We start from the raw sequence: 12,395 nt of genomic DNA, 5'->3' as shown, positions 1-12,395 counted from the left end.
ATGCATTCTCATTTCTCTAATGTGGAGGAAGGCAAAGTAATTTCTCAGAATCCATCTTTTGTAGTTAATGTCAGAGAAATTTCCTGGAACCTGAAATTTTTGTTTTTTTCCATTATTTTCAAAATGAACATATTTATCTATCTGATGAAAAAATATTTTTGGGACATACCTTTTATTGTTTGAATTAGTAAATTTTCACAATAAATTGATTTTCATGCTGCCTAGTAGCTCTGGCAGAAACTTCTCTGTAGAGGTAATTCAAAAGGTAAGACTTGAAAGTAACAAGTTGATGTCACTTACTGGATCATTTGACAGATCCTCCAGTTCCTGTTAAAGCTGAGAAGAGTTGCCATCTCTTCTTTAGTCAATTCAAAGTCAAAGACCTAAACAAGAGAAAAAGCTGGAAATCACCTCTTTGAAAGAAATGGAACAGCGTGAAGGAGATAGACAGGCTGAGAAAATGGATTCAGAGTGGAGGATTCATTTTCCATCATGGACTGCTGACTTAAGAGATAGAGGATTGCACTTTTTATGAACACAAGAACTTTTTTATGAGCACTGCTTATTCTACATAGCTTGCTCCGGAAGAAATGCCTCCTACTTACTTTCCTGGAAAGTACAACAGAAACAAAGAGCACAATAACACTAATTGATAGAGGAGATTTCTCAGCTACAATAGACTGTTTTTCAACGTCGCTACTACCATTAGCTGTGCATTTTCACTTGTGATGAACAGCCTGCATGCTGAGCTTATATAAATCTGTTCCAGCAGAGGAGGTGCAGTGTTGTTTTGCTAGTGCTGAATCTCACCATCTCATTGTGTACTCATCTAGACTTTGGTCTCCATAAACATTCAGCAACTGTAGATGAATGTCAATGGCTGCAATTTCTTTTCCTTACATGCAGGAATTGAATTTCATGCGTTTTGCTTTGTGTGCACTTCCGATTCAGGTATCAGTATGTTAGACTGCTCCTCTGCTGCTGTTTGTAATGTGACAGCAGTATGTAATGGAATACTATTGGGAAGGTTCAGCCCCTACTGCCATACTACCATCATCCACTTCTGATGGTGTGGGCCAACATAATGAGATGAGAGACAATGCTTTATGAGTAGCTCTCATACATCAGATTTTTCTTCCTTGTTACGACATTTGGTTTCCAATCAAGCTCTGATTAATCCTTGAAGCCACAGAATAAGTAATGCAATAAAAGTCCTCACTAATTACATCCTATGCTTAGCCCTCAGTAGAGGGAAACAGGCAGAGAGAAAAAGTCCTGTGGTCCTAACTGAGTAGGTCTCGGCTGAGAAAGGCTCCCTGCTTGTTCTGTGAGGAGAAGTGATGCCAGGTTGTTCATAATTACTAACCTTGAAGTATCTCTACAAGCGCTGGTGTTAACAGACTTGGGGATCACATCACATATCTCTGTGAAGCGAAGAGAACTCAGGAAGAAGACCACTGGAATCAGAGGAAAGGCAGGTGGAGATGTTGCCGTAGGAACTGAGCATGTTTAACAGCAGTTGCCTGAGCTACTGCCACTTTTTGTAGAGCTGCCTTTCAAGTCATTCTTGTGCTGTGGCCTGTGAAGCGCTGCCTGAAGAGCAACGGGCTGAGAGGTGGATCCCTACATGGGAGGCTTCATGTCTGATCTGGTTTTGAGACGGTCAGGTATTTTCTTTCTTACCTGGATTTTCAGTGATTTAAGCAAAACTTTGAAATGATTTCTTGTTGATGGCAAAAGAAATACTGAATAGTGGCATATCATGCGATGCAGAAAATCTGACTCTGTTAGAAGAAATAATCAGAGGAGTGCCAGAATTAACAGAAAATGGAATTTAGTTACTTAATCGTTGAGGTTATTTTTCTTAAGACTGGGTACAGAAGAGTACCCACACCACACCCACCTACCTGTGCTCCTGTTTTTTGTGGCTGGTACAATCTCTTTAATATTGGGGTATCAAAAGAGAAGGTCTCTGCTAGCCCTACACAAAGAACAGAAGATCAATGGCAAGAAACCTTCACAGGCACAGCTGTCCTAGCAAAAGCTATCTGCATCTTGATGAATCATTAATTGAGTTGTAGAAGCAAAATTTATGCCAGCTGCCTTGCAAAATGCCAGTGATCTTACCATGGTCTGCAGGAAGCAGAAAAAGGGACATTGCGTCACAGCATGCCCTTTGGAATGGCAGTGATTATCGGATTTCCTGGCAGGTCGAGACATCGACTCTGGAAACAAGAGCAAGACGATGTTGGTGACAGAACTGCTTTGATATTGCTGTGGTGTAAAAAGTTATCAGTGAATGCAGTGAGCGGCTGCCTTTGGAACAAATGAACTGTCTGGAACAACATACTTCTGTCACTTAAAGCATGCATTAAGTTTTTACCCAGTTTGTCTGCAGAGGTTTCACTCAGCTGTGGCTTTTTAATCTTTCCAACGAATGTTTCTGTAAGAACTACGTCTGCATTTGCAAACTGTGTTCATCATAGTGAGAGACAAAAGGTGAGTGTGTCATTGCTTTTGTACCAGAAATGCCATACACGGATTAAGAAGACATGCTTTCTTCACGACTGTTCCCTGTCCATTACCCATTCAACATCAGGTCTCATATTCCATGAAGACCGATTATGTGGATCACCTACAAGCTACCTGATGTTTGCAGGCTTGTCATTCAGTCCTGGCTGTCAAGATTTTTCAACTGTTGTGTTGAAAGTTGGAGATGCCAATGCCTTTTTGCCAGGCAGCATCACCAGCTTCTTCCATGGCTACAAGAAAGAGACAAAGTCATCATCCGGTGATAACCTGAGTCCTGCGGATGCCTCCTCTTAGCATGATCTAGTTCTAAGTATGGCACAAATTAACTGTTAGGACCCGCATTGCTCCCTGATCTAAATGTGGGAGCCATCTCCCCCAAGCTCTAAGTCTCACTCCTTGACACTGTGAAAAATCTCAAGACGATGAATGAGGAAATAACAATGATACTCAATTATCCACTGCTGTGCAAGCACAGGAGTGCTGTCTCCCAGTCTGTAGGTAAGCTCATAACCTAAAATGTCTTTATTCCTGCAAAATATGTTTGAGCAGTTGAGGAATGGCCTGAGGACTTGTGGTGAACTAGGCAGTTGATATGGTCAAACTGAGAACTTTTTCTATCATCTATGTTGTCTGCAGCTTCCATAAAAGATTTTGGCAATCACTGTGAGTTAGATACACAGGGAACAGTAGTGTGGAAGTAATAACTATGCATGCAGTCATCTACGTTGTATTTTCATTATTTCCTTACAAGTAAATGTACATGCATGAAAAGATATTTCTGAGAGAGCTGATGGCAATGAAAATTCATAAGGGACTGTCAAAGGCAGAGAAATCTGGACTGCTTCTGTGGTTGAACTTACCTCCCATGTTTCTAGGAGGTCAGTGTTGCTGGGTATAGCCATGCCGTTGTCATCTGTGGGAAACAGGACATCTCCAGCCTGTGAGCACGGAATAAAGGTACTTGTAACAATCCCATAAGGGAAGCTACTGTAGTAAGGATATCAATCAGGAAGCTAACGCCAATAACCAAACATGTTAATTCTCATCGTAAGGTATTTAAGACTTGTACCATGCTTTCTTCTTAATTCATGCAAGGTCAAGGCCTTCTTGACAGCAACTGTTCCTGTAAAGGCAGGAAATTTTTCTGCGTTCTGCAGATGTTACATTTGAAATGAACACATTGTAATTTGTGCGAGGGAAAGCAGAGTAACTTATTGTTGCAGCTGAGATGTGTGAACTCGGGGTAGGATTTTCCTATCCCATTATAAAATGAACAGAGGACAGCATGCACGCTTGCATGTGCTTGTGGGAAGAGTTCCAGAGCCTGGCACACATGGCCAGAGTAGAACTGAATGACAGCAGCAGAGCAACATCATATTTCAAGACAGGAACAGCAGCTGTGATGAAAACATAGCTGGCAGCTCTGAAGATCCCAAAGCAAGATCCAAAGTAACCCAAAGCAATTGCCATTACTGTACCTTGAAGCCAGAAGGCCAGTGGATGAGATAAAGATCCAGGTAATCCAGTTTTAGATCAGCAAGAGTTTTCTNTGCTCCTCTGTAGCATGATTCCAGTTTTCTTAAGATGCACAAATTAACTGTTAGGACCCGCATTGCTCCCTGATCTAAATGTGGGAGCCATCTCCTCCAGGCTCAAAGTCTCACTTCTTCATATTGTGAAAAATCACACCACATTGAATGAGGAAAAGGACAGTGATACCCCATAATATCTTGTATAAATGTAGAAAGATTGTGCTCCAGGCTGTAGATAAGCTAAAATGTCTTTATTCCTGCAAAATATGTTTTAGCATTTGAAGAACTGCCTGAGGACTTGTGGTGAATTGGGTAGTTGTTATGGTCAAGCTGAGATCTTCTTTCATATCTTGTGTGGTCTGCAGCTTCCCTAGAAGAAATTTTGGCACTCTGTAGGTTATTAAGCCCTCAGAGCACATAGTGTGGAAGTAATGACTAAGCATGTAGACATCTACCTTATATTACCTTTAATTCTTTCCAAGTAATTGTACGTATGTGAGAGAAAAGTTCTGTGGTGGCTGAATGCAATGAAAATGTGCAAAGGACTATCAAAGACAAAGAAAACTGGGCTTCTTCCGTGGTTGAACTTACCTCCCATGTTTCTAGGAGGTCAGTGTTGCTGGGTATAATCATGCCATTGTCATCTGTGGGAAACAGGACATCTCCTGCCTGTCAGAGTAGATTAAAAATGTCTGTAACATTCCCTTTAAGGAAGCTGGCTTCATAAGAAAAGCTAACAGGAGTATAGGGAGCAAAAGTACGTGAAAAAACCCTGCATGTTAATTCCCATCATAAAAGGTACAGTCTTCAACCACTTCTTTTTAATTTTAGCAGTGTCATGGCATTCTTGCTATAATCTGTCTCCGTTATGTCACGAAGTTCTTCTGGATCCCTCATTTACTTTTCCTGCAGAGGGTACGTTTCAAATTCTTTGTAGTTGTGTGAGGGAGAGCTGTGTATGACATGCTTGCAGCTGGGAGGCTTCAACTTGGTTCAGGTTCTTCCTCTGTGTCGGGGACCTGAAGGTCTGTGATTGAAGAACAGTCCTGGGATGGAAGAAAGAATTCTGATCGTTTGAATGGAACTGCTGTTTGTGGGTATAGTGTTTTATCTTGTGTTGGTAGGGAATCTACCTTGCCAGTTATATTGTTTTGCAAGCAGGTGTTTCACTTGGGCTTTGTGTCATGCATTGGACAAGCGAGTGCAGTGTGCAAGTGGAAAAAGGCCTGCAGACCCTGGGGAGAATAGAAGCAGGAGAGAAGCTGTGGTGGGAGAGAGGAAAAGTGCACTTTGAAACAGGGGATGCCCTGCTGACACTACCTATCAAATCCACTGCTGGCATGTTCCTTCTTCTTTTCCTACTTGGTGTTTTGCCATCTCTCAAGGGTTGGTAAGTAATACTGCACTTGCTTAGGGAGTTTCTGCTTGCTACTTACTGGGGTTATCTAAGTGGAGGTCTATGTGTGTGTGTGTATGTTGAATAAAACTCATAACCCTCTGTGCTGCCTTGAGTGCCTGAGTGTGTAGTTGCTTGCTTCTGCTTCTGAGACATCCTGTCTCGCAAATCCAAACGTACCCTCAATCGCTTCTCCATTGTCAAGAGGACAGATGATGCCATGCAAGCAGTCTCCTCATAGTGACAAATCCAGAGCCTGGCTCATGTGGGCAAAATAGAACTGAATGAGCAGCGCCAGAGAGAAGTAGTATTTCAGGACAGGAACAGCAGAGATGCTGAAACCATAGCTGGCAGCTCTGAAGATCCCACCCAACAAAGCAAGCCAAAGCAATTGCCATTACTGTACCTTGAAGCCAGAAGGCCAGTGGATGAGATAAAGATCCAGGTAATCCAGTTTTCAGGTCGGCAAGAAGTCTTTTCTGGCAGGCTCCCTTCACAAGATTGTTTTTTCATGGAAATGTGGAAAACAGCTGGAGACAAAAGGCCAGGACACACTTACTGAAAGAAGAACTGAGTTGGCTCAAGTCACCTGTGATCACAGTGCTCAGTTTCCTCTTCTGTTCTCAGGGTGCCAGTTGAGGCACTGGTTGTGCCTCTGTATCAACCCATTATCTCAATGTGATCTCAGAGCTATCTGTCACTGATTTCTAACCTTTTCAGTGCTACCTGGTCCTCCATCTCTTTTCCTGCTCCCCTTCAAACCAAGGGTGTCCATGCTGTGCAGGTGGTCTCTGAGCTCCAGCAGGGGCATGAGGTGCAGGGCCACGTCCTTCCTCATGCCACAGCACTTCTTCCCCTCTGCAAAGTGCCAGGCTGTGATGCTGAAGCACACAGTGCATTGGGTGGAGGAAGAGTGGCTGTTCTTTAGGGATATGGATGGAAGGAGCCATTCACAGGAGAGAATGAGCTGAAGAAAGGAAGGGAGGAAGGGCTTCCCCTTGGCTGTGGAGTCAGGTCCCTGTGAGAACAGTGCTGTCTTCTCTTGGTGAGTTCAGGCTGAATGCGGAGCAGCCTGTCAGTGAACTGGGAAGAAAAGAGGGTTTCTGCCCTGCTCTGCTCACATTTCAGCAAATTGTTGTCCCTGTCTACTGGGTGCAAGAAAATCACAATTAGTATTAGGAATGTCAAGTGTGATTCCAGTATCAGTGGTGCATATCCTTCCTAAGACTCCACAGGGACTGGGGTGAAGCAGTAAGCTTGCATCAGGAGTTACTGATGATAGGATGATAGGAGCAGCTTCATCCTGCAGCATGAAACTTGACTCTAAGCTACCTACTATGCAGTTACTATAGGCAAAACATTTCCCAACCGCTTCTTTGAGATGGAAGGCCATCAGCTGTTTACCTTACTGACAATGAAGAGGTCCTCTCGCTTCACAACACCTTCCTTGATTTTCTGCTGGATCCCATCCCCAACCTCCTTCTCATTCTGGTACACATAGGCACCATCAAAGTGGCGGTATCCAGCATCGATTGCAGCCATCACTGCAGCTGTCACTTGCCCTGGTGGGGACTGAAAACAACAAAAATTTACTTAGAAGTTCATATCAGTGCAATTTGAATGCCTGTTTCCTAACAAGAGAAGAATGGGAAAACTACCTACAGCAAGTAACCCTCCCTGCTACAATTTTTGTTGCAGGAGCAGTGCTCTGAAACTCAGATCCCGCCTCCAGGCATTATTGCACAGCCCCTCTCTCACACAGCTCAGTCCCACAGCCAGGCAGAGCGGCAGCAGTGAGCTTGGTGCCAGGGAGCTCTGCAGTACGAAAGCTTTTCTCTCCAGCTGTTACCTTCCATGTTCCCAGCCCCCAGGATGGGCATCTTGGCTCCGGTGTTCAGCTGCACGTAGGTCGCCATGGCCCCCTCGCGCTGCCAGACCAGCTGTGTTGTGGCTGCTTCTGTTCCCAGCCTGTTTAATAGTGACGGTGCTGCCCCTGGGAGGATGGAGGAGGTGCATATTGTGTTTCGGAGTTTCTCAGTTTGTTGTGAGTGAATGAAGGAACAATTAGACGCTCCTGTCTGGTATTTTAAACGTCCTCCAGTGTCGTACAACGTTGTGTCAAGAATCGAAAATGCTATGTGCATGAGATACTCAACACAACTCACATGAGGGCATCAGATCCCTACAGCTGGACAGAGGTCTTCGCGCAGCATGAGGGTGACTACACCATGTCCTCGCGATCACTCGAACCTCTGCATCCTCCTCTCATCTCGCCTACAAAATCCGCTTGTGTTTCTAATGCTATCAGACATCGAGAGTTGAGGAAGGTCATCTTTTTCGCCTTGCTTCTAACGGTGATATTTTGGGCTCTCGCTGTTTAGGGCTCCTGAGTTACCCTACACGCTGCATTAGTGTGATGGAATGTAAATTCGCAGAGCTAAGTTTAGGACGTATTTGAGTTATAGGCAACAAGCCAAGGCAATCCCTCCACTTTTCTACGTTGACACGTGAATTTGTCTCCTGACTCGATATGCTTCAGTGCTATAACTGAGCCTTTGATTTGAGTTCGTATAACAAGGCACAAAACGAATTGCAGGAAAGGAAAGAGGTTTTTTGCTACACTACAGTTAGTGTTGGACTCGTTACTGAACAAATCATATGCTTGAGAGCTAACTGGATCATACTGCTGACCAGAAGAAGCACGCAGGAGTATTGTCCTACTATTTATGGTAGGATATGTGAGATTATCAATCAAGATTTTAATTTTAGAACACCGCGAATGCTATGCCTTATATTGCCTCTTTGTGTCTCAGGTGATAAAAACTCGATAAACACTTATGCTCGTCTGGCTTGGTTGTAATTTGAGTGCAGTTTATGTACTTGACAATTGAGAGAGGTTGGATGTCCGATGTGTGTTGGCTCATATATGTCTCTGGTGGCCTTTCATACCAGATTGAAAGTATAAATTTTCTCTATATGACTTTATGATGTGATTATTTTTTGTGTCTGCTACTTTTTCATAGAGTGACAGGTTAGAGGCGCAGCGAAAAGAATCCACAGCACAGCTGCAAAATCATATGATGTTATCCACGACCTGTCGTCGCATTAGGATATCTAGACTACCATCACACATGTCCTGGTTCCACCACTGTGTTTTTATGTTGAAGATAGAAGTTAGAGGAAGTTAAGTATAGCATTTCTTATGCCAGTTATTGTTCTCAGAATCGGTTACAGAGCTGAAGCTCTACTTGATGCTCATAATGCATTAATCTTTGTGAGAATATATTACGTTGCAAGCATAATGTAAACCTATTTGGCTAACGAGGGTATTATCTACATTGTCTTAGTCTATTTTGAATATGGTGATAAAGATTTGGTGACTAAGAGTGGCACACCAATTTAGAGATGGACTTACTCACTCAGAGATGATGAAAGTGGGAATGCATGTATACACTCGATGTGAAGAGAAGGCCTAGTCAAAAAGTTATATATCCTGTGGTGGCCTCAAGGACTTTGTCACAGTTTCATTGGACTGTACATATGTGATGAAACGTTGGTGAGCAAATTCGATCATTACTTGAGTGTGGTGCGACGTGGAAAATAGTAGCTCACAGAAAACAAGCTTAGAAAACTGTAAATAGTTTGGCTCTATTCTTGCTTTGTGTCATCAGTTGTGTGACAAAACTCGTATTTACGAATCAGGTCTGTGATGCCAGCTGTCAGTAAAGTCATGATACCACTTCTCCTCCATTATTTAAAAGGTGAAGGGGCAGTCGTTTGTCGTAAGGCAGCCGCGCTGATGGTTTTGAGCGCCCACGCAAAGTGGGTATAAGAGCTGTGATTGAAATTGCTCGCGCGCACTCTCGCACTCCACAGCCTTGGAAGTGACAAGCGATATGAGCTGTGGCATCCGTCATTGGCTTGGGCTGGAAAAGCACAAACGTTGAGCTAACGAAGGAAAGCAAAACACAGTGGATCTTTGCAGTTGAGTGCCTTCACTGTGAGGTTTTTCATTATACACATGTCAATTGTAGTCATAGTTTTCGCACACCTCTTAACCTAAGCGCAGTGTTTTACGCACCCTGGTCTCGTTGGAGATGTTGCAAAGCACTTACAGGTACAGTGATTTTGCACGTCAGGATTATGAGAGGTCACAGGCACACATGCCGAGGGCTCGGATCAGCCCTTGGAGGACATGAACTTTAATATACGCGAACTTTCCAGGGTAAATGATATGAGCACAGAGTTGAGGGTTAAATCACATTTTTATGCAGGTGGGTTTTTAATAACAAACCTCAGCTGTTGGTTCGCTGCTCCATGAACAAGAGTCCCTGTGTTACAGGGTTTCGCTCCGGCGAGTGAGTGAGAGAGAAAGTGGGAATTAGATTACAAAGCTCCAAAATGGAAGCATTTGGAGGACCTGCGAGTTTCTTAATGCACACTGGCTCATTTCAGTAGTCGAGTACAAAGGAGGTTTAAAAATAGTATGAGTGTTTTGTGGCATTTCCAAGAGAGGAGCAGGTGGCGAGGAGTGGGATTAAGTGGTAGGGTTACCTAGCTAGCCCCCATTGGAAGGCACAGAGCAGCCAGAGCATCATAATACACTAGGCAAGGAATTTCGTGCACGTAGATGGTGTTGTGAGCAGATATCTAGACGCGACTGTGTAGCTTACTCTTCTACTCAGTATACTTGCCTTATAACCATACGCTTTCACTGTACAGCCTGTATCGCAGGAGCTGAAGAGTGTGGTCATGCTTTTTTGCTTTAAGCCTCGCCTAGGTCGCTCAAATATGAGAGTTCGGTAGTTTTGTTGATCTGTTACTCTCTTCAAACATTTGTGAGTGATAAACTTGCCGATTCAAATGCGCACGTGCTGTATATACTGAATCTGCTATGATGAGCGGCAGGATTTGTGTGAATCACTCGCGTAAAAATTGTAAGAAAGTTCTCGAAGCAGGCAAGCTACAAGCCCTCGGTGAGAGACTCTATATACATGTCAGAGCTAGAGTGTGAACTATACATTGAGAAATATTTGAACTATAGATAAGACATCGTTTTATGTTAGCTGTCTCTAAATTGTTGCTCTTAGTCGAGAGCATAAGTGATGTTGCTCGAAAATTGTTAAATAGATTAATCTAACTGGATTATATTTTATTGATCCATAGGCATAGATGTGCCAGTTAGTGATAATCATCTCTGACGATATATTATGTGATATGGCAGAGTGACCCAAGCAGAAGCTTTCGACAAAGTGCACCTTCTACTTTACTAGATATCATAATTGCGATTTGAATTATCTGTTCTAAGCCCTGGGGTGAAGGTGTGCCACGCTTAGCACTTCACAGTGTTCCCATGTCTGGCCAAACAAGGAGTTTAGCAAGGTGAGTTGTCATCACGAAACTTTCTCTCCTCGATCTCGATACAGTCGTTAACTGATGCATATACCACAATCTATTCTCTCTATCGAATCTAGACATGTAATTGAGACCCATTTGTTTATCTCCCTGAAGCACGTGGATCTCTCTGATGCTCTCTCTCCCTCTTCATGTGCATAACACTTCTTTGCTACAGAGATATAATTCGATTACTCTTACATATTAAATTTAATGAAATAGCTGGCTTCACAAGATTTTTATCTTAGCTTTCGATCTTTGTGATGGTTTAGTGTTGGGTCCTTAGTATTTTCATCCTCAATATTCCAATGTTAAAGAACAAGCATGAGGAGGAATTCTCCCTTCTTGGACCTCTTGTTCTCTAGAAAGCACAGAATCAGCCGCTGCTAGCATATTTATACAGCGCAATGGCCCTGAAATGCTGCTAGCAGCCTGCACTCCCAAATTCACATTCACCCCATGTCACCCTCTGCCCACGAGGTTGCTGAGGAGATTAGGAAAATGAAAGAATGGAGAAAGTGGAAAGCCAAAAAGTAATGGGAGATGCTCTTACAGTTCTTCCTATTCATGCTCAATATGTGCAAACAAGTGTGACCACAGAAGCCAGGTTCTCACCTTCCTCAGCTCCTGGCTCATCTGATTCGCCTCCTCACCAGTGCATCAGCTTGATGTAGTGATGAAATACCGCCAGGACGCTGGATCTGTCTGTCCTGCCCACTGCCACAGTGCCTTCAGAATATACGAACAGGAGAGGTGAGCAGGCAGCCATCCCCTGTAGGTAGCTTTTAGAGGGGCACTTTTTCAGCCAGAGCAATGAAAGCCCCTGGTCAATGCCACTGTCTTGCCCTGAGCTGGACATTCAGCATCCAACCTGCTCATGTCCCACAGGGAGAGAGGGGCAGTGCTAGAGCAGCTTAGCTGAGCTCACTTCCAGAATCAGCTTTGGTGACACAGCTGAACACGAGTCACAAACTTCCTTCAGAACAGCTAGTTACACACAGGTGCTCAGATGCGCATTCACTACACCCCTCACTGTGCAAGTGACAGCAATGCCATGGAGCATCAGGCATCTCAACTGAGTCCTATGTGTGCCCTCAGCCCTTCCAGAGGGCCACTCATCACAGGCACTTGGTTGCACTCAGCCACACACCTGGAGGCAGCAACATGATTATGCTGACTGCTCACTGGGCTGAAACAACTACTGCATGCTTGTATGGAGATGGAGTAACAGAGAAATGTAAGAGCCACTTAATAACTCAAAATGGTCAGGCAGATTAGTACACAGGTTCCTACAGAGCATCATCGATTTCGTGACGCCACCAGGTCTCTTTAAAGGACTTTGCTTGCTAGATTATATATAGACATGGTGGACAGAATATTCGTTCATGTATAATGACTGCTCTTTGGTGTTACAATGGTTAGAGTAAGTTTTTAGTTCCTTACACAGCTTCCTTCCACATTAGGTGTGTGAACAAAATCCAAACATTTTACTGGACTAAATATCTTAAGTTGACAATTGAGAGTCACTCTGTGATGGCGCA

The 12,395-nt window shown here is 43.6% G+C and overlaps 1 protein-coding gene across 1 annotated transcript; it reads right to left on the bottom strand.

Annotated features, from left to right (window-relative positions):
• Positions 1-3,431: 3,431 nt before the first annotated feature.
• On the bottom strand, positions 3,432-7,412 carry LOC107314959 (aldo-keto reductase family 1 member B7-like). The gene is given in 6 exon segments (XM_015864839.2): positions 3,432-3,470; positions 4,011-4,081; positions 5,942-5,990; positions 6,865-7,032; positions 7,310-7,327; positions 7,329-7,412. Coding segments are annotated over 4 exon segments (255 nt in total). The 5' UTR covers positions 7,377-7,412; the 3' UTR covers positions 3,432-3,470; positions 4,011-4,081; positions 5,942-5,969.
• Positions 7,413-12,395: the final 4,983 nt, after the last annotated feature.

Source organism: Coturnix japonica, chromosome 1, assembly GCF_001577835.2.
Source record: "Coturnix japonica isolate 7356 chromosome 1, Coturnix japonica 2.1, whole genome shotgun sequence".
In the NCBI taxonomy this organism is placed as follows: domain Eukaryota; kingdom Metazoa; phylum Chordata; class Aves; order Galliformes; family Phasianidae; genus Coturnix; species Coturnix japonica.
Note: the sequence above shows the minus strand (reverse complement) of the source record. Positions and strands in the feature narration are given on the sequence as shown.